Source organism: Micropterus dolomieu, linkage group LG13 (assembly GCF_021292245.1).
Source record: "Micropterus dolomieu isolate WLL.071019.BEF.003 ecotype Adirondacks linkage group LG13, ASM2129224v1, whole genome shotgun sequence".
In the NCBI taxonomy this organism is placed as follows: domain Eukaryota; kingdom Metazoa; phylum Chordata; class Actinopteri; order Centrarchiformes; family Centrarchidae; genus Micropterus; species Micropterus dolomieu.
The window spans coordinates 17,996,876-18,020,895 of record NC_060162.1 but is presented as its reverse complement, the minus strand read 5'-3'; the positions used below and the strand labels follow the sequence as shown (position 1 = coordinate 18,020,895).

Genomic DNA, 24,020 nt, shown 5'->3' with positions numbered 1-24,020 from the left:
ATTAATTTTACAGTTGACTGTAGTCACACGCACCTCACCCCCCCCCCCCCCCCCCCCCCCCCCCCACTATATACATGAACATTAAGCCCAATGCTAGCTTAGCAAATTAAGCCCCAAGAAAGCAAATGGCCTGGATACTGTTTCAGTTACTGCTCTGAAGCAGCCATTTTCAGCTCCCCCCCAGGACACCTCACTGAGAGTACCTTTAGGGTGTCAAGAAAAGCTTAACAGGAAGAGGGGGGGGGAAAGTATTTCTACACATTTAAGATATCATCTATTCCTGATGATTGTTTTATTTGTATTAATAAATCAATCACTTTTAGCCTCCCCTCCAATAAACAAATAAACCAGAAAATGGAATATCTGTCTTTGGCTGGACTGGTCGACACAAGCTATGACTGTTAAGGTCTCACAAGTCAAAAAGGTTGTGAATGACAACTGTATCTTCACAGTGCACCAGCAGCATAAGTTCTTAACAGAGCTCTCAAACCTCTCCAAATTAGCATATAAATATTTACAAAATATTCGCTAGAAATGAACTGAATCAAACACTGTTAGATATGTTGACATCATTGTCATTTTTATTTACTTACAGATTTTTTAAAAATAGGACACTGATGTTCCAAGAATGAATTAAAAATCTGAAAATCTTGATGGTGTGCATGGAGTTTCAGGATTAGGACTGTAAATATCTGGTTGCGAGACATCCAAACTCACAATTATCTTGGAGAGGTTTAGGTAAACTTTGAGATGAAAAGTTAACATTCATAACACTGGAAGAGTCTACATTCAACGTGACCTACAATTACTATTTAACACCTTTGGTTTGGGATTAATTAAAAAAAAAAAAAAAAAATATATATATATATATATATTTCTTGAGTAGAAATCTGCCAGTTGAGGAGTTATAATCCTGTGCATCCACAATTCATGAGGATTGCACGCAGAAAGGTGTAGGTTTCATCAGATCTAATTAATAAATGTAAACTGCTGGTGGTGAAAATGATGATGATTTTACACAAGCAAGAAAAGCTGTGATTTTCCAGTCATTATGATTATGCATAGTCACAGGTTACTTACATAGTGCCTCATCAGTTTAATATGGTTCCAATAACACACATTTTAACAAACAGTTGACAATCACGTCAGTCAACTTTAAATGCATGTTATCAAGACACTGCTATCAATACATTTACATACAGTTGTCTCATTATGATGATATGCACATTATATAAATGACTGCTGCTTTTGGCAATGCTGTCATATAATTGGCAGTAATGCTAGTCAGTCAGTTAGGGATGTCCCTCAAGTAGCTGAATAGACAAAAAAGATTCATAGCTCAATCTGTTACTAACACTTTTCCAGCATTATTGATCAACTGTCCTTTGAGCGTTTGTTCAGTCTTCACATGTCCACATCAGATGCTGCGTTCCCCTCTTCCTGAGCCTGACACGTGCGAGCTTGAAGCCACTTTTGGTGGGCGAGCACCTAGCCGTTCAGTCTCTGTGTAACCACCTCTCTGTACATGATAGAGATGTACACAAAGAGAAGCAAGATTACAAAGAAATCGTCCATGAATCCCAGGAGACCGAAGAGGGCCTCGGGGAGGATATCGAGCGGCGAGGCCAGGTACGTGAGCGCGCCGACCAGGCAGAGAAGAATCCGAATTCTGAACATCCAGAAGAGGCCACCCACGGAAAACATTTCTCTGAAGGCATGACGAAGCAGGGTGGGCACGTCTCGCAGCCTGTCCATATACTGAAGAAGACGGAGGAGAGGAAATGTCATGAGAAAGTCTGTTCTAAATATACTCCCCTGAATTACAATGCACTCCAGTCAGTATCTCATTTGCATACTTGTATCTTTTACCAGCAGTGCTACAAATTATACACAGTTTGGATGCGCATTAATGTTGTTAGAATACTCAAAAGCACTGTCACTGATTAACATATTTTAAGAACACACAAAACAGGACAATGACAATGTCTCCAGTGGCATCTTTAACCCGTACATATGTACATGTTATTTAAATTTGAATAACGTTAAAGTAATCCAAGCTAACCTGTAACTACAGCCCCCTATGAATGTAGCTGGCTATAGCATACTCACAGATCTTGGTTGGCCTGAGAACCTGCGGTTGTAATCGTTAATGTCTCTTAATATCAGCTGAGGTTCAGCCTCGCCATCCTGGACCCTCTGAGGTGTGGCATGCTCATGAAATAGTGGGAAGAGCAATGTTACCTGGGCAAGGCAGGGGAAAGAATACATATCTGATGCCAAAAAGGAAATGTATGGCGCACACCTACATAAGTAAAAACAATAGAATGAGGAAAGAGTAACACTGCGAAACCAGGGATGAAAACGGAAGTTACTGATTTTGACAATAATGAACAGAAAACAATTAGAAGCTTAAAGGAGCTTCACACGTAACGATAACCATTAGTACAAGTCTTAATAGATGAGTATTTAGCATTTATCTCTAAGGGTAAATTTGTAGGCAAGCAATACTACAAGCTGCCTTTAGGTCTGGCCTGGAAACAAATGGTAATAATAAAAGCTCATTTTACATCCAACGTTTATTACAAGTCTCACCATTTGTCTGCAGATGGGGCAGTTAATAGCACCCAGCCACGTGCCATACCTCCAGTAGGCTATAATGCAGGAGCCTATGCAGGACAAGACAGCACTTTACAACATGAACACAGTATTATGTACAAATAAAATAACTAATAAGTCTTTTGATCCATGTATGCTTTGATTAATTAGATTTTTTTCAACTGAATTCTATATTCATTCTGATTTCTGTGTATTATCTAGCTAAGCCAACACATGCTAACAGCATACAGTTAAGAAAACATGCTCAACAAGTGACAATCACCAATTAGCTGACTAAAAGGAGAAAAATGTCTCCAGAAGCATCTTCACTTTTTCTTTCAGTTTCATGGAACTGTTTGGTTTTAATTAGTGCACATTAGCAAAATCTGTACTACAGTCTTACCACAGAAAAGGTGTCCACAATTGGTTTCCACAGGCAGAACAGCCTGCTGTAAACATACAGGACAAGACATGTCTGTGTAATACTGCTGCCTGGCCTCTGCCTGAGAATTTTCATCCTGACAGAAAGAAATCAAATACATAAAGTTTAATATAAGAGTCATCATACACCAGAAAATTTGGAAATGTATGTCCTTGCTGAAAAATAAAATATAAATGTATGAAAGATAAAGCCAGTCATCAATCCAGCAAAACTATACAGGGAGTTACCTTATTTCGTACCATCATAATATGTTAACTGAGAACAACTTTCTTTGAAACTTGTAGAATATGTTCATGGTTAATTTATAAACTTTATATTTAAACATAGCCCTTTTACAACTCCCTATGGTTGTTTGGCAACATACACTTTCCAGCTTACTCCCACAGCTTTCTACTAATTTCTAGCCTAAATACTTAAAAGGCTTTCCCAAACTAAATGCATTTTTAAACAAGTATACAGATACTATTATATATTCTTATATAGTATTTATACTTATTATAAGATACAGATAAGATACTAGCTTAGTATTACTTTTGGTTCAGATGAAGTGTAAAAAGTAACAACATGATTCTCAAATTGACTAAATAGCTTTCGATACTTTTGCAGGTATTTGAAAACAATTACCTTCTATAGTTTGAAATAAACCAGATTTTGTCTATGTCCACCAGTTAGACAAAACACAAAAAGTGCTAAAGTTGCAACGCTTACTACAATTCTAGGTGTAACTGTGAAAAAATAAATAACAAAAAAAATTTAACAATTCAAACAGATTTGATATCGTGTTGTTGTTTGTACGTTCTCAATCATATTTGGGAGTTGTATTTGCCCGTGTACCTGCTCTGTTTGGAGCTGTTGTCGGACAGCTCGAACGTGCTCCTGATTCTCAGGATGAATGTTCTGCTCCTCTTGTCTGGGAGGTCAAAAGGTAGACATTTGGCATCATAATTTTACTGAGCTGAAACTCATGAGTGTAAGCAGCACATAAAGCTATGCAAATTTTTCATTTAGCATATGATTTGGAAAAGCTAATGCACAAACACGCAGAACAGAAAGCAAGGTTTTGATAAGACAATAGCTAAATGAATGGTTTGCCAAGCAGTGCCTACAAGCAAAGAAATTGTGGAGACAAGTTTTCCTATGCAAGATTTAACTATAGTAAAGCTTTGCTGTTTAGTGAAATATATTTAGTGGGGGTAAAAATATTTATTTAAAAAAATACTACTACTTTACATAAATATCATGAACTTACTGCTTACCTGCAGAGCAGAGTGAGAAGGCCTGCAAGGAAGGTGACACTGAGCACCACAACAAATAAGACCTGGTTGCTGACACCCTCAATCAAAGTGTCCTCATCTTGGATCATGTAGTCCAAGTCCCCACATTGACTGTCCTCCATCACTGACACTCATAGCCTTCAACACTAGGAAAAAAGAAAACAAAAGGTTAATCATTTCACTGGACACTGTTCTGTTCCTTTTCTTTTTAATAGAAATAATAAAATAAAACTTTGTACATTAGTAAAATATTAAATTACTATGCTTATTATTGTTCTTATTAATAATATTAATTGTTCTATAAATATCAACATCTTTATAGTCTGTAAAGCATCTAAATAATGGCAAATGTCCTTTAAAAAAAAAGTTACCACATACCAGATTGATAGCTTTTTAAAACAACCTGAATCATCATGCTTCTGCTACAGCCGTATAATATAAGACAATCAAATACTAAATAATACTTTACATTTTCACATTTAGATCTTTCAATGAACAAAGTTACAGCCACAAGTTTGCTGGAACCCCCGAAACAATGAAGCCACACACAAGGTTCACCACTTGGATTCAATGCATAGTCCACAGTGCTACCAGTTTTCAAAGTCACTTCAAAATGAGAGAGTCAAAAACATACAATTTCAAACAATAGAATAACTTGCTTGCATAAAGGAACAGAAACTACTTTGACTGAACCTTTTATATTAATTTACTCTAGATATTCGTCTTACAATGTCTCTGCAGGTTTTAAAGTGGTACAAGTGGTATTTTCATCTTTAAGCTACAAACTTTGAATTATTGCAGACTTGTTTTTTCATTACCCAGCTACTGAATCGGAAGCTAACGTCAGCGTCGTCCAGCTACAACAGTAACGTTAGATGCAGAAGGCTTCGTATCGTTAGCACATCAAACAGACTAGCTAACAGTGCTGGACAGTTATCAGTCAGATTTCCAATAATCAAAAGATATACCAAGATATACCAAGACAGAATATATAGAAACGCATTGTTTTCTTTCATTAACGTTACTTATCAGCTAGCACTGTCTGCCATAAATTTACAATTAATCTGTTACCCACGCTGCTAGCTAAGTTTAGAGTTAGCGTAGAGTTGAGTACCGGGCTGGTTGGTAACGTGAATGTGTTGTTCAGGTAATTCATTTATAAATACGTTGAGTCACCCTCCCCCGACGTTGGGCAGTAGCTAAATTACAGTACAGCACACAGATTAAACACAAACAGATGGTAATCCGAGCTCAAGCGGGCCGTTATTGCGTAGCCATATCATAAACCATTTTGCTTGGTTAAACAAGGACGCCTAGGGTCTGGCTGTCACAAAACAAGAGCAGAATGACAGCTGATAAACTCTGACTTATGTAACCTCCCAACTACATCGCAAAGCACTGCAGTAACGTTACAAGACAGGGCATGACGAATTACCCCACCTACCAATGAGAAGTCCACCTTTCTCTAAACTCCAGGCTCCAAACTTGAGTCTCGAGGCATTTTTCTTTCCAGAGATGACAGATTTTAGAGTCAGATCACCACGTCGGGGCGAGTAGCCGCAGCAGCATCCTTGATTAAATCAAGAACTGGTTTTAAATCAGTTTTGCATGAAGCTAGTAACGTTGCTGCAGTTTCAAGTTGTTGCTTCCGCTTTTGCTTTTTCTTCTTCTGAGATTGTCAATTTAAACGCTTCAAGGCGCACTGTCGCCCTCCACAGGATAGCTGGTGGTTTTCATAGATCTCTCAAATAGTGCATTGCTCCTGATATTATAGCTTAGCCTATCTATCTATCTATCTATCTATCTATCTATCTATCTATCTATCTATCTATCTATCTATCTATCTATCTATCTATCTATCTATCTATCTATCTATCTATCTATCTATCTATCTATCTATCTATCGCTTAATTGCATTTCACACTCTGACCAGTGTGGCAGTAGTTGGCTTTACGGGCTTTACAACAGGTGTGAACGTCCCTGAAAACAAGACGTATTTCCCATTTGCAACAACTCTACCTCTGATTGGCTAGTACGTGTTCGTTAGGTTAGTAGTAGCCAATCAGAGGCAAAACAGGGGGCGGGACTTGACGCAACGCTGGTGTGCATCAAGTGAGATTAGTGGGAAACAATATAACGCGTCCATAAAATAAAGCTAGCTATCTTAACTTTTCCACGCCACCTTTTTATTGAGGCAGAATGCCTCGTTACGCCCAGCTCGTGATGGGCCCGGCGGGTAGCGGTAAGGTAAGTTATCAGTCATTCAGTTATACGACTGGGAATGACTTGTTATGCTATTCGGCTAAAGCGCTATGCTAAGGCATGAGGTTGCAACATAGACCAAGTTCAAGTTACATTTGCTTTTCATTTGTTTATTGTTTTGGGTTTTATTTTCCTTTTCAGAGTACCTACTGCTCCACCATGGTCCAGCATTCAGAGTCCATAAACCGCTCAGTTCAGGTGGTCAATCTGGACCCAGCAGCTGAGCACTTTGACTACCCTGTCATGGCAGGTGAATACAGCATGTTCATAGTTCACAAACGGATGGGTACATGATCTAACTACAAATAGTAAATCTTAGCCGTACTTAACCCAGAACAGAGGGTTTACAAAAATATAAACACAATTAGGTTAAGGTAAGAAGAGAATAATTTGTGTTATTACGTACTTATATTGGGTTTAGATAGTGTTTTAGTCCACGTTTAAAACCCCGAAGCACTGAGACATAATAATACATAGATAGTTGAGCTAGTTCATATCATGTATAATAAACTAGTAATCTCAACAATACAAACAGTACCAAACCAATACACCATAAAATATATATCTTAGAAAAACACAAATACTAGTGGTCGACTGATGTGGGTTTTTCAATGCCGCATGCCAATATTTAGAGAGCAGGGCAGTCAATGGCTGATATGTAATGCCAGTATTAAAACATAGAAAAGTCATATTTTATATTATGTGTATATATATATATGTATATTTTTCTGTGCTCATTACAATCTAATAGACATGGCCAGTAACATGTTGTTTTAGATAGCATTTTTATTAATGAGTAAGAAAAATATTTTGGGTTATGCTGTAGATTTCAGAATGTGACTGGTGTTTAGGGAGATTGGGGTACAGTATGTCAGCAGTAACGTCATTCAACTACATTATTCTATACATTATAATGCTATCAGTAATGGGTTTTAGATAAGATTGTCATTTAGGATGGGAGAATCTTGTTAACGTTTAGAAAAGAAGATCACTGAGGAAAATTTAGGCAACCGTTTACAGCAGGATGCAAGAGAGTTATAGTACAAGGCCTGAAATTACCCTTTTCACCACCTTCCAAAAACTCACAAGAGGAAGCGCTAACATTGTTCCACAGCAGCCACAACCGACACAGCTGCCCGTAGATGTGTCCACAGGCAGGTTTATCAGCATTATGAGCGCAGGCATCGGCCAATGCCCATTTATCTCAAAATGCCAGATGATCAGCCGATCAACCAATTAATTGGTCTATCACTACCAAAAACATTATGTTATCATAATTTAGACTGTAGACGGTAGTTTACTGCACATGTACATGCACTCTGGCCGAGGGGGAGAGGAGTAACATGTTAGTGAGATACATTTTCTGAATCACATGCTAATAGTTTATTTGCTATTACATTTACTATACCTAATAATGCGTTATTTTCTTCAAGACAACCCCATTGTTTCTGTGTCCTCAGACATCCGTGAGCTGATCCAGGTGGATGACGTGATGGAGGACCATTCTCTCAGATTTGGACCCAATGGAGGCCTGGTGTTTTGCATGGAGTACTTCGCCAACAACTTTGATTGGCTGGAGGAAACCCTGGGTCATGTAGAGGATGACTATGTACTGTTTGACTGCCCAGGTAAACATCGTGGCAGACGCACTGAAGCCAGTGCAAGATTGACTTACCCCCTTCTGTTTGCATACGGCACAGTATGTTAAGAGTGGAATGGAAGTGATTTGATGAGGACATTAATTCATTTAAGAAAGAAAACAAGTGAACAAGAGATTCTGCAATGATATTTGCCATGGTTTTCATTACAGCAGTGTGGTCATAAATGACTGTGTCCGTTCTATTTACATCAGCACTGTATATACAGCACTGTCCCAGTTTTAGGGCTATGTTTTCACACAGTTTTGACTGGTGGCTTTATTTGCAGGTCAGATTGAACTTTACACACACCTCCCTGTAATGAGGCAGCTGGTGGAGCAGCTCCAGCAGTGGGAGTTTCGGGTGTGTGGGGTCTTTCTGGTGGACTCCCAGTTCATGGTGGAGTCTTTTAAGGTAACAGACGATCTCGTTCATTTGCTTCCGCTTTGTGTCTGAACACACCTCATTTCTGCACTGAAGCACAGTAATGAGAGCAGGCGCGGAGTCTCACATCTTCCCTCTTTTCTGACTTGCAGTTCATCTCAGGTGTTATGGCTGCCCTGAGTGCCATGGTGTCATTAGAGATCCCCCAAGTAAACATCATGACAAAAATGGACTTGCTTAGTCCGAAAGCGAAGAAGGAAATAGAAAAGTAAGTTCCATATTAATACAGTACAACAGTGTGATGTGTGTTCAGCCCACATGCAACTTTCAGCAATGATTCCCCTCAATGTTGGTGCTAAGACTCAAGTACAGGAAGCGTTACAGTGACTATTCACAATAGTGACAAGTGAATTGCATAGCATCCGAAGTTCTCTTGTTAAAGAGAGTTCTTTACAAGCTTGAACCTCAGTTTAGGGTATTTTTCAAAACCAATAACCTAGTAAACGAGGAAAGGCCGCTACTTTCTGAATTCTCAAAAATCTTGTAAATTAAACAGGTTGTTCATCTGAAAGCAATGCTGATTGTGTTTTGCTTTATTTTTCACTAGGTACCTGGACCCAGACATGTACTCAATGATGGATGATAACTCAGATACCATCAGAAGCACAAAGTTCAGGAAGCTGACTAAAGCCATATGCGGTCTGGTAAGTGAGGCCCTTAATTTGATACTGAATTTCATTTTGGATCAGAATTTTTGGTATTTTCTTAATGCTTAACTGTCTGTGTGTCCAGATTGATGACTACAGCATGGTGAGATTCCTGCCTTTTGATCGCACAGATGAGGAAGGTATTAACATAGTACTGCAACACATTGACTTCTCTATACAGTATGGAGAGGACCTGGAGTTCAAGGAGCCAAAGGTGAAGAAACAAACAAAAGCAAAACACGATCAAATAGCATTTAACAATATGTTAAATACTATAATATTGGTTTATTTGTTATTCCCATCCTTTCCTACAGGAGGTTGATGAAGAGCCTGCTAACCTAAATTATGATGAGATTTTTCAAGACAAATCCGACAGCTGAGGAGTAACAGGACTACAGGAAAAGAAACTTGGCAAGAGTTAAAACACATTTGAGACTGATGAAGAACCAATATACACTCAATGAAGTTCAGGCGAGAATGGCATGTGACTGCAAGGACACTGAGAAAGGGCAAAAGACTGACTGAAGATCATGAACATCTTGTGTCATGTGTTTTTGTTTTTTGTGGCTGCTTTGATGACACAAACAAAATGTGTGATTTCAACCCATGTGTCATGTATTATTATTTCAGGACAATGTTAAAGTTAAAAGAGGTGTTACTAAATACATTTATGAATGCTATATTTTTAAATAAAATGTTAAGAGAAAAAAAATGAAGGTGTGTAAAGAAAAGTGGTGTGTTAGCACCCCCATGTGGCCGCCACGCCACATGACATCTAGCCACTTCCTGCATAGCTGAAGGGTGGGACAGGCGGAAGCACGGTCCTACGGTGCTACAATTTTTCTATCGCTGAGCAGTTGGACTGATATTAATCGCGCAACATGCCGGTGAGTAAATCGTACCCAATTATTGATCAGCAGAAGCGTCTACAGTGCGGTGTAGAGCATACAACCTGCATGAAAACCAAGACAGGGCCTCCGAGTTAACGTTAGCTATGACGAGTCTCGTTAGCATAGTTTGCTAGCATGTTTAGCTTTTGGTCCCAGTTTCGTGATGTTGGACGTGTCAGAAAACATAAATTCGCCCGTGTAACGTTTCTGCAAATTCTTCTTAGTTTAGTGTGCGTAACATTTATTGTTTGGTATCGTGATAGCATAGCCGTTACAACAGATGTGGCGGTAGCGGAGATGTCACAGATGCTATCTGACAGAAATGTACGTTATCTAGTTAAATACAGTATGTGACAGCAACTTTTTCTCGCTTTTGAAAGGCGTATCACTCGAGCCTGATGGTCCCCGAAGTCAGGCTGGTGGGGAATATGGCTTTGCTTCCCCTCAAAACCCAATTCAAGGGACCAGCAAGAGGAGACGGTAAGTTACGGCTGTATGGTCGTTTTAATGAAGCAGAGTAAATTTCTCTTGATCACATAAACACATGGTGTAAGTTAGACAGTTAGCCTGTGTTTAGTTTTAAGGCTTATTCACTCTCTTGAGTCGGTTTTATTTTTCTTTAATACAGTCTATGGTTATGACACGCTGCTCAGTTCCTGATGCTTGTTTCACCTCCACTTCCTTATATGGCCTGAAGAGTGCAACTTCTTCATTAATGTGGCTTCACACTCCGTTTCCAGATTGTCAGTGTTTGTAAAGCTTGGAAGCCTGTATATGACAAACCAAAAATAGGGCTAAAGAAATGGTGAACAGGAAATGACACTGCATTGATAAACATAGTTTTGCAGCTCTTATAAATGTAAACTTCATCAGATGTGCTGAACTGAGCCTTTTATTTATAGATACCTTCTTTTCTTTTCAGGGGTAGAGTCAGACATCATTGATGAGGCTATTTACTACTTCAAGGCCAATGTTTTCTTTAAGAACTACGAAATCAAGGTAAGAACTTGACTGTCTCATGTATTGGCAGCTTGCATGTGTCCCTCATTGAAGCTGACTAACTGGTTTAAAGAAAATGAATATTTATGTGTGCATGGCATTTAAAAAAAAAAATTAAGAGCTTCAATGCCTGCAGCTGCCCGAGCTAAATCTAACAGAAATAAGAAATGCCAAAAGAGTGTAGAATTTGTTTTTGACCTTTAAAGATTAAGTATGGTGGTGTGCTTGTTCTTGTTTGTGTTTTCTCCTCCCCATCTCTCTCTCTCTCTGCTTTGAAGCAGCTGTGCATTTTGTACTTCCACATGCCCCAACTTGCTTCATCCCGTTCCCCTCAGCTATGCATAGTTACTCAGGGTTTAAACTACACAACCTTTTACTGTTCAGACCTGGCTGGAACTGCATTAATTACAATAACATTTATACTTGACAAAATACACTTTTTTTGTGTAATTGTAGGTATTTCAGCCAGTAAAGTAATGTTGTGTTGTTTCTTTCAGAATGAGGCCGACAGGACGCTGATCTATGTCACACTGTACATTTCTGAATGCCTAAAGAGGCTACAGAAGGTAAACTGCATATTTTTTAACTATTATAGTGTTTGATGTCTGCTCTGTACACTGGCTTCATGCAAAGATTAATATGTGTTGCAACAATTAAAAGGCTTATGCCAAAGCAGGGGTTTCTCAACCAATGGCTGATGACTCGCAAGGGATGATGGTTTTTAGGGAGTTATTAAATGAGAAGTGGAATGTGAATTGTTTGAATGCCTATTGATATGGGTGCCGGTAAAATAGGTGATGGTAACCCTTTGCATCTGTGTATGGGTTTCGCTTTACAGTGCAGCTCCAGGAGCCAGGGAGAGAAGGAGATGTACACTCTCGGCATCACAAACTTTCCCATTCCTGGAGAGCCTGGCTTCCCTCTCAATGCTATGTATCTTAAACCTACAAACAAGCAGGAGGAAGGTAAGAACCAGCGCGATAAACTAGGTCTTGCTCTTGCGCAGTTAGACAGTTCGCCATATTTCTGCTGATTTTTAGCAGTAAATCATTGAGGCTCATTAAGGGTGTTTCACAAGCCTGTTCTCTGAATTAGCGCCAGTTTCCTTGTACATTTTTAATCTAATTCCCAGTCTGAAGCAATATCTAGCCAAAAATAGCAATGCTGACCAGTGCTCCATCAGCTTTAGGGTTTGAGGTTGGAAATGCATGGAAAGGCCGGGATATTTAATCATCCCTTGAGATATGGAATGGTTGAGATGTTAATTTGACTAAAATTACGCCACGTCCATGTTGGCGTTTCGGTCAGTCCTATTTTGACTTTGCTTCTGACTGTTAACGCTGACTTCTTTTTTTTTTTTTTTTTGGTAAAGATAATAAAATATTAAAGTTGGGAGGTCAACAATGTAAGCCGTGCCTCAGACTGTGATTTATGCAGGTGTTTTATTTAAAGATGAATGAACAAGTTCAAAGACTGGCAGAACAGGTCCATCTTTACAATCATGTATGACCGTTCAGTGAGAGACCACAGGGGCAATCAAATGGCTTTAGGAGAGACCAGCTCCTCTTGTTTTGCTGTTTATTAGCCGTGAACACAACAGTCCTCCCTCAGCCCTTGATGCTTTCTGTAAGTCCGCATCTCTGAAGACTTTGCCTGAGGGTTTGCCTACAGTTCATAGCGTTATGTCATTAAATATGGGGTTACCAGGGGAGGCCTGAGTTTAAAAAATAAAAAAAAAAAGGTAAAAAAACATGGGAGGAGCAAGGAAAAAAAGTTAACATGTAAGTGTATGATGCTGTTTCGATAAAGACGAGTAAAATGATTATTTTGAAGTTACGTTTTTGTCCACAGGTAATTTCCAGATAATCAATTTACTTGGAAAGAGCTTGGAATACATTCAAATCAGACAGTGTCTGCCTCGGCCGTGAAGAAAGTAAAAAATGTAAAACAAAAAGTCCCAAACCCACAATTGTTTTGCCACTGAGTTCTTGCTGCTTTCCCAAAATATTTTATATATATATATTTGCACGCCCCCTGGTGTTTCGGAGAATAAAGCAACACCTTCTGAGCATAAAGGCCTCTGTGCGTGCTAGTAGCTCGCATGCCGTCCGCGGAGGCCTGCGCCACAGTGTCTTGCACAAGCATAAACTACGCTGAAGGTCCCCATTCCCAGTTTTGATCATAATGAATGAAACGTTATGTTTTGGTGTGACTTTTGTCATAGTGTCTTTGGCGATGATTATAATACTGGTTCTGAAACCTTTTCCAGAGAATATGAGGGCATACCTCCAGCAGATCCGCCAGGAGACCGGCTTGAGACTATGTGACCGCGTGTTTGACCCCCAGACTGACAAACCCAGCAAGGTGAGTCCAAAATTTCCAAAATGACAGCACTACAGCTTTATATGCATCGAGGGCCTGTACCACGAAGCAAGTTCAACATACCCAGGATATCTTTTTGTCATCTGGCTTCACTAACCCTAACAATTGCGATTAGGATAAATGGTCACACAATGCTAGTTGTCAACTCAGCAAGTCAACTCATGGTTTCCCAATCCAGCCATGAGCGCGTTGTCTCTATAATAGGCTACAAGATAGCATACCTATTAACCTAAAATAAAAAGATTCATATTAAACTGAATTCTAACAGGCCTACCAAACGGCTGATAATATTCTGCCTAATAAGAAAAATGAAACCTATTTATTTTAACGGCTGTGAGAAACAGACTACGGAGCAAATAAAAACACATTTCAAAGCCATAAGTAGGCTTTAGCTATACTATCACATCTTAAAAACCTACAAGTAGTAGCCTACCTCAATCAGTCTCTGTAGGATGGTATCGCTCTACAAAAGTTTCGCTGCATCACCACAGCAAATATAAAGGCAGGCTATGAAGATGGTGATGTTATTTTCTAAGAGAGCTGATTGGTCAGTATGCAGTGCTTTTATAGAGTTTATATCTTATCTGGAACATAACCTGCTCTGGAGCAGGTTAGCTGTTCAGCGTTAGTTACTGAAAACCCAGGGTTAACCCCAAATTTATTTGAATAAGCTCAAATCCTGCTTTGTGGTACAGGCCCCTGGTTATTGGCAATTCTGCTGTGGTTTCAAACATGACAAGGTGCATCGGTCATACCAGCTCTCACCCACATTTCCTGTGTTTAAATGAAATTCTGAGGGATAATGTAACCATTTATTCAGAATATAATCACTGAGGTATCAGCACCCAATCCAGTTTAAATTGTAATGTGGACCAAGGCTTTGTTACTCAAGAAGAGGACATCATAGATGATTTAGCTGTTTCACAGGCTCCCCATCAGGAACATTAACATAGCGCACCCTCCATATCAATATATTGTATATCAACATATTGAAGACAGGTTCCATGTTGGAGTTGTGAATGTATTTCAACACTGAAACACTCCTGTTGTCTTATGACCAGTGGATTGTTTGCTGTCCAGGTGTTTTTTTTGTTTGCCACAGGTAGTTTCAGTGCAGAAGCTTCAGACACTTTTCTTAACAGAGGTTTGTTTCTTTCAGTGGTGGGTGTGCTTTGTCAAGCGGCAGTTCATGAACAAAAGTCTGTCAGCTCCTGGACAGTGAACAACTCAGGACCCAGTTTCTATTCTACACCTGCAGGATGGCTGGTTGGATTTTTCTTTGGGTGGGGAGGGGTCTGCTTTTGTGTTGCTAAAATGATTTTATACTCTTTCAGTTTAAAGGATATGTCTTCTCTTGTCTGGATGTTGATCATATTGAGCTGGTGCTTAATTCAATAAAGCAATTGTGAAGATTGGAAAACATGTGTTACTGTGTTTTGTTATTGCACTGAAAATAAGGCACATATTAACCTAGTCTTGATTAACAGTAGCTTGGAAAGAAGATAAACCGGGAAAGTTAGATTTGAGTGAGCTGTAGACATTATTCATTTAAGATGAAGACTAAATTGTAGAGTGGAGGGGTAGAAACAAACACAGTCAATGTCCACAAAGTTTATTACTGCTTTTCAATGTATCATTCATTTAAAAAGTGGGTGTAACGGCATACCTATCATTAATCAAATGTCCTTACTAAGCATAAAATTGCTATAATTGAGCTCTATCAAATCACGTAATCATAATTTTGTGGGAGGTACAGGGTTTTCTCACAGCAGACATTTTGACTTATAGTAGGAAAAATACGTGTTACTAATTCAGCCAACCTTCATTTTATTATTTACACCTTGTGCTTTTCCTACTGTGACATGTCAAAATGTCTTTGAAGCAGATCTATTTGAAGCGCTACAGTACAATATCAACACACTTCCTCTCCCATAGGTAAGGTAAATGCATTTCATCTGCACATGTGCAACGTTCCAAAACATTGGGTTTTCCCAAGCAAGGACACATAATTTATATTTACACAGGTTAAAAAAAATGTAGGATGTTCATTAAAAATAGATTTATCTGTGTGTTGTCTTTGGTTTGTCCACAATAGTTGTTTTTTTTTCGTGTCAAAACAAGCCCTCAGATGCAGACAGCCCTTATTGTAGATAGGTTTCCTCGGCTGGCAGTTAGAGTTAAGGCAGCACTGGGTGATGAAGTTTCCTCCCTTAGGGAAAGAAGGAACACTTTCTCTGCAGAACACTTGCGGTGTGCAGGGAAAGAAACACCAGTGTCTGTATTTCTATCTCTTTATTGACTAAATACTCCAAAATTGCATAATTGATGAAATAACTAGACTGGATGGCTCAGTGATGCAGGTTGAAAAGAAAAAGAAAAACCTCCATAACAGATGATATGCAATAATAATCTCACTCTAAATAAATAGCTAAAAATAATGTAAACTAACTTTAGAAAATGGGGTATTTATTGTATGGATTAATTTCTCCTAAAATCTGAAGAGTATGTACATAACAGAAAGAAGTAGGCTCTGTAATTAATCTTCCCGTGAGTGAAATACTGATGCTTCACCAGAAATGTTGTCAACTATTTAAAGTAAAGTAAAATAGAAGTTTTGGCAGCACGAATGCTACAGCCATTCAACAATATTCATAAATATAAACATCTCTCAAACTGCAAGATACAAATAAGTAGAGCAATATGGGTTTATAATTGTTTTCTTCTTTGGGTGGCTGGTTGATGTTGATAAAGGTAGTGCCCCATGTTCATCTAGCCAACTTAAGTGTAAGTTGTCAAGTTGCCTGTGCAGTGCCAACCTGAAACAAAATGAACATCTCAGTTTGGTTATCATCATAATATGGTGTAAACCTACAGCACTGTACTTACACAGATTAACAAGGAAATGTGTCACCTAATGAGCAGCAACAGTAGCTTCACAGGTCCAAAATACCGTGTAAAGGTTTTAAGCTGGTGTGAAAACAATGTTGTAAAGTAAGAATGCTCTCAAGAATAGACATCTTAATAGATTGTATTTTAATTGATAAAAACTATTAAAATGCAAAGCGAGTGAACAAAAGAAAAATCTAAATCAAATCAATATTTGGTGTGACCATCCTTCGCCTTCAAAAGAGCATCAATTCTTCTAGGTACACTTGCACAAAGTCAGGGATTTTGTAGGCATATCGTCAGGTGTATGATTAAACAATTGTACCCAACAGTTGCTAATGATCACCAATTCAATATGTAGGTCGAAACACGATCATTAACTGAAACAGAAACAGCTGTGTAGCAGGAATACAACTGGGTGAGAAACAGCCAAGCTCAGTTAACAAGGTGAGGTTGCTGAAGACAGTTTACTGTCAAAAGTCATACACCATGGGAAGACTGAGCCAAGACATAGGTAGTTATACTGCACCAGGGAGGTCTGTTCAAGGCAGACCAGTTTCTAGATGTGCTGTCCAAGCTCTTTGGAAGAAGTGCAAAGAAATGGGCAACGTTGAGGACCATAGACACAGTGGTCAGCCAAAGAAACTTATTGCAGCAGATGAAAGACACATTATATTATATATATATATATATATATATATATATATCCCTAAAATCGAAGTTCTGTAGTGCTATAACACCGAATTCCTTTTATAAATTTATAAAAAAGTTGGCACAGGTGAGCGAGGATCTTGTTCCCCCATTTTAACGCCCATCATCAGTGAAACGCCCTTGATTAATAACTTCATTAAAACGCATCACATCCACACACTGTGTTTGACTCAAATGCCTGGGGATAAGGCAACAAACGTGATTACAATATGTAAAACTATGCACTCTTATTTGCTTGACTGGGGCATCAAAAAGAATAAGGTTCATAGCATGCTTTATTTACAGATCAAAGTAAATGATTCCTAGCATGCTTTATTTACAGATCAAAGTAAATGATTCCTGATTAAACTGTACAACATATGAGGTGTTCTTTTGCAAAAACAGACATCTTTGTGTTTATTATCTTAAAATCACAGTTCTTTTTGTGTGCACTCCAGGGAGTATCAAACAGGATAAGATCTCATTTTCAATAAATTATCTTAAATCATGTTTTCTTTTATTATTGCGCACCTCAGAGGATATCAATCAAATGGGTGTTTGTTTAGGAATGGCTGTTACCCATTTAAGCAAATTAACTCATAATATTAAATTATCTTAAGTTTTATTTAACACTCAAAGGTTATATTTCAATTTATTTAACACAGTGGTACTTCAAACCGTTTCTTCCTCCTGCCATTGAGTCACTGTTTAACATTTCTCCAGTTTATGTGCATATGCATGGGTTAGAGTTCGCATGGAGGACTGCATATTCTCCCGTTTTTTTAAATTTATAAATTCAACAGTTGTGTGTACGCAACATTTATAAATGAGGCCCCAGAACTGTCAGAAAACAGTGGGACCCTGGTGCACCAATCTACTGTCGGGAGAAGTCTTGTCATAAGTGGTCGTCATGGAAGACGGCCGCAAGTCTTCCATGACGACGAGTAGGTACTCTGGACTGATGAGGCAAAATTTTAAATATTTGGCTGCAGCAGAAGGCATCTCTCCAATATTCATTCAAGCAGAATGAGTGTCTGCAGGCAACAGTGAAGCTTTGTGAATTCCTTACAAGTTTTGGGCTGCATTTCTGCAAAGCTGGGGATCTGATCCGAATTAATGCTCTCCTTAATGCTGAGAATCACAGGCAGATCCTGATCCATCATGCAGTGCCATCAGGGAGGCATCTGATTGGTTCCAAATTTATTCTGCAGCATAACAATGACCCCAAGCATACAGCAAGTGTCATTAAGAACTATCTTCAGGGTAAAGAAGAACAAGGAGTCCTAGAAGTGATGGTATGGTCCCCACAGAGCCCTGATCTTAACATAAGTGAGTATCTGGGATTAAATTAAGAGAGAGAAGCAAGAGAGGCTGCCTAAATCCACACTACAGAAGAACTGTGTGAAGTTCTCCAAGATGGTTTGGCCAACCTACTGGCAGAGTTCCTTCAAAAAAATATGTGCAAGTGTACCTAGAAAAATGTATGCTGTTTTAAAAGGCAACACTCACTTTACATTTTGTTAATTGATAAAACTGATCTTATTAATATGTCTATTTTAGAAAGAATTCTTACAGCATTTTCCAAACCTGCCTAAAGCCTCTGCACAGTACCATCTCTGCGATTACACTACGATGGATCCTGACATGTGGTTGTACTTACTGTGTTGATGACTGGAGGGAAGCCTTAGTCAAAAGCCATCTCTTGACTCCTCCGCACACAGCGTGCCACCTTTTTCTTAAAAACTCCAGCAGGATCCTCTCGCCACTCTTTCTGCAGGACATTACATATTACAAAACTCTGTCAACAACCTCATTAGTGCAGCCTGTACTTTCTTTGTGCCGTTTCTAACTACTTCTTCACTACGCATTTTGCACAAAGAGTTCCCCGCATATCTGACAGATATTTGCTAACAAACTTGAGTTTAAACTATTGCCTTTTTCTGTCTCCAGGCAGGGTACTTACAGCTGCATCCACGTTGGCAGGAGAGTCTCCATTGGGGTCTGCCAACATGGAGATAACACTGATCATGATGGTCTCTACTGTATGGATGGGCAGCCAGCGCTCCTCAGGCTTCTCATAGCCATACTTGTCCTCACCAGGTTCATGTAGAATGGAGATGCAGACGTCGCCATTTTTTGCCACTGGCAGAAAACAGTAACTCAGTGACACATTCATACTAAAGCAGAAGATTGGATACTATACTGAGCATATATATATATATATATGTATATACACACACACACACACACACACACACACACACACCTACATATTTTTAGCACTTGACAGCATTATTTACAGAATTTCAAATACTTTCTTTGATATGGATTAAGTACAAGTACAGTGACCTGTGAAGTTGGTTCTTACCATTTGGATGCCAGATTTCTGTGATGAACTTCAACTTGGGAGGCCTCAAAGGATAGTCACGTGGGAAGGATAAGGTGGCTTTGAAGAAACCTCCTTCACTACAGATGACAAAGAGGATGATGTGTGAAAGATCTACACGAGGGATTATGAGTGAACACACAGCTCAGCCCCAAGATAATGCAAGGTCCCTGGTGAATAATTTCACTCACAATAATGTGTCTTGAGGCCCGATGACGACCACTTCCCACTGATAGATGTCATCATCGTCTACTAGACCCGCAGAAAAGCCTTCCACTGGGTTTTTGTTGAGCTCTGAAATTTAATTTGAAATTAGTCTGACGTGGCTTTAAAAACTGGTTTAAGTCAGGTTTTGTCAAACAGAAAGAATGCAAACATGGGGAGTTAAAGTACATCAAATTAGCTTATGCTGGTGCATGTGTGGTGATTTTGAAATGGCATCAGTAGTTATTGAGCAACTGCAGCTAACGTTAGCCTTAGTCATATCCTCTCTAACAGCTGTCTGGCACGCTATCTATAACTTACACGTTGTTTCAACTTTGCTGTCACTAGCTCTATCTGTATGTAAAACGTAAGCTAACCAAATAAAACAACAGCCACATGAAACGTAGCTGTTGCTCTCGTGTGATCATTTAATACATCGTTAACGTTACAGCAAAAACAGCTCTAGTAGTAGCAACAGTAGCCAACTTACCTGCTAACTGTTTACGTAGTAGCAACGAGGACTGTTCTGTCATTTTGAAACTATATATATATATGTTTAACTGTGCTATTTGTATTAATTAACGCCAACTAACTGTCATCACAATAAAATTAAACATCGGGCAAAGATTGTAAAGCACACCGTCCACGTTTTGTCGTTTGTCTGGCTCTGACAACACCAATAACATGAGTCAAAAAAAGGTGGAGGTCGATGGAGTATTTCTTGCCCTCTGGAAAACCTCTCAGGTAAATATTGCTTGCAGGCTGTGTACTGGTACACCAATTAAATAAAAGTTGAGGTCAGAGTAAGTGGCATGGCTAAGATGTATAACTGTTAGTTTTAGCAAAAGAGGTGGGATTTCTCGTTCACACAGCCATAGACGATATAATAGGCAATGAAGTGGTGCCTGTCAGGCTTTGCGCAGGGCAGACGTTTCCCCGAAAGCTTAAGTTTTCTTCTTCATGGCTTTGCAGCAGGATATCACCTCCAATCGGTGCGTTACTGCCACAAACAGTTTGTAATGGAAACTACACGTTCTCTATTTGTATGCCAGGCTCCGCATCCTTTATATATACAGTCTATGATCCTGACCTAAAAGGTACAGCCCATAAGATCAGGAGTAGAGTCCACATACTTTTGTGTACTTTGGGTCTGGGGCTATTTTTAATGTTTTAGCTTTAGGGAAATGTTATTGTTACTGCATATAATGGTATTTTAAACAATACTCTGTCCTCCCAACTCTGCAAAAACAGTGGGGAAGGCCAAAATGACACTGTCCACACTCACAAAAAAGGTCCATAAAGAACTGGTTTCCCCAGTTTGGTGCAGATGAACTTGACTGCTACCATTGTGAACACTGAGGGGATGTCTTCTGTATTTTTAATGTGGATTTTAGAGTTTTGGCAACTGTGAGGGAGTTTTCCTGCCATACCAAAAAACTATACCAAAAACCTTTCATTAGTATTTTCACAGGCTAATTCCAGTATTGTTAGTCTCTATATATATTAAAATGTGACTACTTTAAGGTCAGTTCATGTAAAACTACAATGCACAAATTCAGTATTTCCCCACCACAATTCTTGGTAGTATGAATAAGGCTTTAACAGCATTAAGACTATCATGTCGGGAAATTACATACAGAAAATGTATTGAACAGACAAAATGAGTAAATCAAATGTGAAAAATCCTATATGTTAGAGAATTGCGGCTATGGGCTTGCCTGCACAGAGCTCTGAACTCAGCTGCATCAAACACCTTTGGTATGAGTTGGAACCATACGGTCTGTGGTTGGAACTTCAACCTGGGCCTTATTGCCCAACATCAGTACCCGATCTCACTAATGCTCTTGTTGCTAAATAGGGATGAATAACTGCAGCCACTACTTAGTCCTAAAGATCAGAGCATGTTTCATGATACAGCTACTGTAATACACCTGTACTGGAAAATGTACACAAAATTGTTCTCTGTTCTTCCTTAACATGTACCCTTGCCCTAACCTAAGAATGATGATGAATCATCTCTCCAATACAGTCATTCATGCATTTCAGTCTCAGCTCAACTCCACTTCTTGTTGCTTTACCGCTTTGAGATCCCTCTAGGCAGTTTTCAAATCCACCTCATCTCACTCTCTTCTTTCTTGCTACATCCAGAACCTCATAGCTTTCCATACCTACTTGTGCTTAAATCTATAAATACCAAAGTGCAACCACTCAATACAGTTCCACTAAGAGCTCTAAAACGATTTTAGGCTCAACCAAAGATCATCTCCCTAGCAGTGCTCTCAGTGCAACGGCTGAAGAAAGTGCCTGCTGTGGTGTTACTTGTTGTACTCTGGTGAAAGCAGGTAATCTCCTCTGGCAGCAGCCTTTTCTAAATAATAATGTACGACAAATCTATCTGTGAAAAACTCCAGTCGCAATACTCAGTTCTCCAGTAGGCTTTTTATAACCTCATTCTCATTTGGCTTACCACAAACCTACTTTCTTATCTTATCTAGCACAGAATGATGTATTTTAGGATTTGGAAAGAGCCATGTTGTAATATGGGGCCAGCAGAATGTATGACCTTTCTCCACCCACGCTCAACCCCAGCTCCTCCGCTCCCTCACTTGCTCTTGTTTTTCTGGTTGGACATACAGGAGTGCTATTGTTGTACATCTTGACATCTTATACAGTATATGTCCTTGTATGCCTTAATGGTATTTCAAACATGTAACGCATAACCTTGCTTCTCCAGCATGTAAACATTTACTACCCTCTCCATGATCTTAAACAATACAGCTTCCAATTCATTTGGCTTGTATGAACCTGGGTATGTGAAATTCTATCTTGGTTTAAAAATGGAAAAACAGTTTTTCCTTGCTATTAAACACTGCATCATCTAGTCTCTAAAACATCCCAGTGCTGATGTCGTTCATTATGTAAATGATTTTCCATCAGCTTCGTATTGACCCATGCAGTTTGCCCTGCAAAAATACATTAATCAGTTTTCCAAATGTATCACACATTTGGTTCTCTTATAAAATTGCATTCCTCCTCCTCACCTCCCTAATATTTACCCAAAGCTGACTTGCATGAAAATATGTTTTATATGTTTGTTACATGTGGCAATAGTGTCCACATCTTCTAACACTTGTATTCTAATACGGTTCTTTGACCTACTTTGCTTTCACCATTAAGGTTTGTCGCCCTTCAAAACTTATTATTTCAGCATTATTTATTCTACTTGATATTTTCTCACTCCTCTATAGTTTATCCTCAAAAGTATGAACATTTTTGTTTTGTTTCTGGCCCTTTAGCACTAGTGAGCATATCCTCACTTACGTCTTTGTGTCTCCCATGACAACCTCTGGTACTTCTCTGCTGCTAACACCAGCACTTCAGTCATCTCCAGGTCTTTAACTGATTTGTTTGTTTTTTGCTCACAGGCATCAGCTGTAAAAGCAGAGGAAAGGTAAGGTGGATCAAATATGCATTAGGAGGAGTGTCTACGTGAGTTGGTTTAGGGTGGTATTTTCCTGCACACTCACAGATCCTGATGTCACCCTCACTTCATTAAAAAAAAGCTTTTTGCATATGAGCCTTGCCACATCCTCTTGCATCCCTGCAGACTGCAGAAACCTCCAACATTTGAAAGAGGACAAGGATAGGTATATAAATTATTCCATTTGATAAGTCATGAAGCGCAGCATTAATTCAGGCAGAATACTGTTGTATTCTGAATCAGCTGTTTGATTCATGCGTCATAATTACTGGCTCATTGTCCACCTGGTTGGCTATCAGCTGACAGGGTCCACTATTACTCTGCGGATATGTTTAGGAAGATTCTCAGTCATCTAGGTCATAGTTTCCCAAGGAGGGTTAAATCAAGGGCAGCAGGACCTTTGTTGAAGGTACATCCGAGAGGCTTCTTTAGTTATGAAGAAGAGAACTGAAGACGCTTATTCAGGGCTCAAGCAGCCTCTTGGATGTGAGGTGAAACTTCAAGTACCTTCAACCAAGTCTAGTTGCCCTTGATTTAACCCTCCTTGAATAATTCTGCTGATATGCTCATGTCAACATCGTGTGGTGCCACAGCCCCCTTGGCCCTCCTTATGTGCTTTTTGGTATTGTTTATTTAACTAAAATGTAATCTCCATGTAGGCCTATGTCTCTATTAATGGGGGATTAGTTCTCCCAGCAGAATTGTCGTTGCTACTCAGAATCTTTGAGAGCTCATACAAAGAGCAGAGCCTTTTTCCCTGGCAAATCTAACTGTATAACAATTTACATTTTATTATTTATA

General features: G+C 39.1%; 4 protein-coding genes across 8 annotated transcripts; 2 read left to right on the top strand and 2 right to left on the bottom strand.

Moving 5' to 3' along the window:
- Positions 1-558: 558 nt before the first annotated feature.
- On the bottom strand, positions 559-6,011 carry rnf170 (ring finger protein 170). Of its 5 annotated transcripts, none has more exons than XM_046066378.1 (7): positions 5,752-6,011; positions 4,294-4,457; positions 3,872-3,947; positions 2,999-3,113; positions 2,593-2,666; positions 2,110-2,241; positions 559-1,758 (listed from the first exon to the last, which is right to left on the bottom strand). In XM_046066378.1, exons 2-7 carry the CDS (start codon positions 4,431-4,433, stop codon positions 1,489-1,491), a joined length of 807 nt encoding a protein of 268 aa, XP_045922334.1. In that variant the 5' UTR covers positions 4,434-4,457; positions 5,752-6,011; the 3' UTR covers positions 559-1,488. The 5 variants fall into 5 exon arrangements, with proteins under 5 accessions (XP_045922334.1, XP_045922333.1, XP_045922337.1 ...); XM_046066377.1 differs by having other exon boundaries at positions 5,756-6,007; XM_046066381.1 differs by lacking the exon at positions 5,752-6,011 and adding an exon at positions 5,387-5,638.
- Positions 6,012-6,387: 376 nt separating this feature from the next.
- Positions 6,388-10,013, top strand: gpn3 (GPN-loop GTPase 3). Its single transcript, XM_046066376.1, has 8 exons — positions 6,388-6,558; positions 6,715-6,823; positions 8,034-8,201; positions 8,500-8,624; positions 8,747-8,862; positions 9,202-9,298; positions 9,387-9,515; positions 9,616-10,013. The coding sequence occupies exons 1-8, from the start codon at positions 6,511-6,513 to the stop codon at positions 9,679-9,681; spliced, it is 858 nt and encodes a 285-aa protein (XP_045922332.1). The 5' UTR covers positions 6,388-6,510; the 3' UTR covers positions 9,682-10,013.
- Positions 10,014-10,052: 39 nt separating this feature from the next.
- arpc3 (actin related protein 2/3 complex, subunit 3) lies at positions 10,053-14,992 on the top strand. The gene is made up of 7 exons (XM_046066374.1): positions 10,053-10,188; positions 10,572-10,671; positions 11,114-11,190; positions 11,688-11,756; positions 12,029-12,155; positions 13,460-13,554; positions 14,732-14,992. Exons 1-7 carry the CDS (start codon positions 10,183-10,185, stop codon positions 14,792-14,794), a joined length of 537 nt encoding a protein of 178 aa, XP_045922330.1. The 5' UTR covers positions 10,053-10,182; the 3' UTR covers positions 14,795-14,992.
- Positions 14,993-15,168: 176 nt separating this feature from the next.
- LOC123981512 (ubiquitin-conjugating enzyme E2 G1-like) lies at positions 15,169-20,668 on the bottom strand. The gene is made up of 6 exons (XM_046066375.1): positions 20,229-20,668; positions 19,726-19,828; positions 19,517-19,614; positions 19,112-19,290; positions 18,809-18,919; positions 15,169-16,388 (listed from the first exon to the last, which is right to left on the bottom strand). Exons 1-5 carry the CDS (start codon positions 20,269-20,271, stop codon positions 18,833-18,835), a joined length of 510 nt encoding a protein of 169 aa, XP_045922331.1. The 5' UTR covers positions 20,272-20,668; the 3' UTR covers positions 15,169-16,388; positions 18,809-18,832.
- Between the last annotated feature and the right edge of the window lie 3,352 nt (positions 20,669-24,020).

Coding starts and splice junctions, on each gene's coding strand:
- gpn3 (XM_046066376.1), top strand. CDS start 6,511: ATGCCTCGTTACGCCCAGCTCGTGATGGGCCCGGCGGGTAGCGGTAAG. Junction 6,824..8,033: donor TGACTACCCTGTCATGGCAG/GTGAATACAGCA, acceptor CTGTGTCCTCAG/ACATCCGTGAGCTGATCCAG. Junction 9,299..9,386: donor CTAAAGCCATATGCGGTCTG/GTAAGTGAGGCC, acceptor CTGTGTGTCCAG/ATTGATGACTACAGCATGGT.
- arpc3 (XM_046066374.1), top strand. Junction 10,672..11,113: donor GGGACCAGCAAGAGGAGACG/GTAAGTTACGGC, acceptor TTTTCTTTTCAG/GGGTAGAGTCAGACATCATT. Junction 13,555..14,731: donor AGACTGACAAACCCAGCAAG/GTGAGTCCAAAA, acceptor TGTTTCTTTCAG/TGGTGGGTGTGCTTTGTCAA.
- rnf170 (XM_046066378.1), bottom strand. CDS start 4,433: ATGGAGGACAGTCAATGTGGGGACTTGGACTACATGATCCAAGATGAG. Junction 3,948..4,293: donor CTTCTCACTCTGCTCTGCAG/GTAAGCAGTAAG, acceptor TTGACCTCCCAG/ACAAGAGGAGCAGAACATTC. Junction 2,667..2,998: donor TTGTGGACACCTTTTCTGTG/GTAAGACTGTAG, acceptor TGTCCTGCATAG/GCTCCTGCATTATAGCCTAC.
- LOC123981512 (XM_046066375.1), bottom strand. CDS start 20,271: ATGACAGAACAGTCCTCGTTGCTACTACGTAAACAGTTAGCAG. Junction 19,291..19,516: donor AGAAATCTGGCATCCAAATG/GTAAGAACCAAC, acceptor GTTTTCTGCCAG/TGGCAAAAAATGGCGACGTC. Junction 18,920..19,111: donor CTGCCAACGTGGATGCAGCT/GTAAGTACCCTG, acceptor AATGTCCTGCAG/AAAGAGTGGCGAGAGGATCC.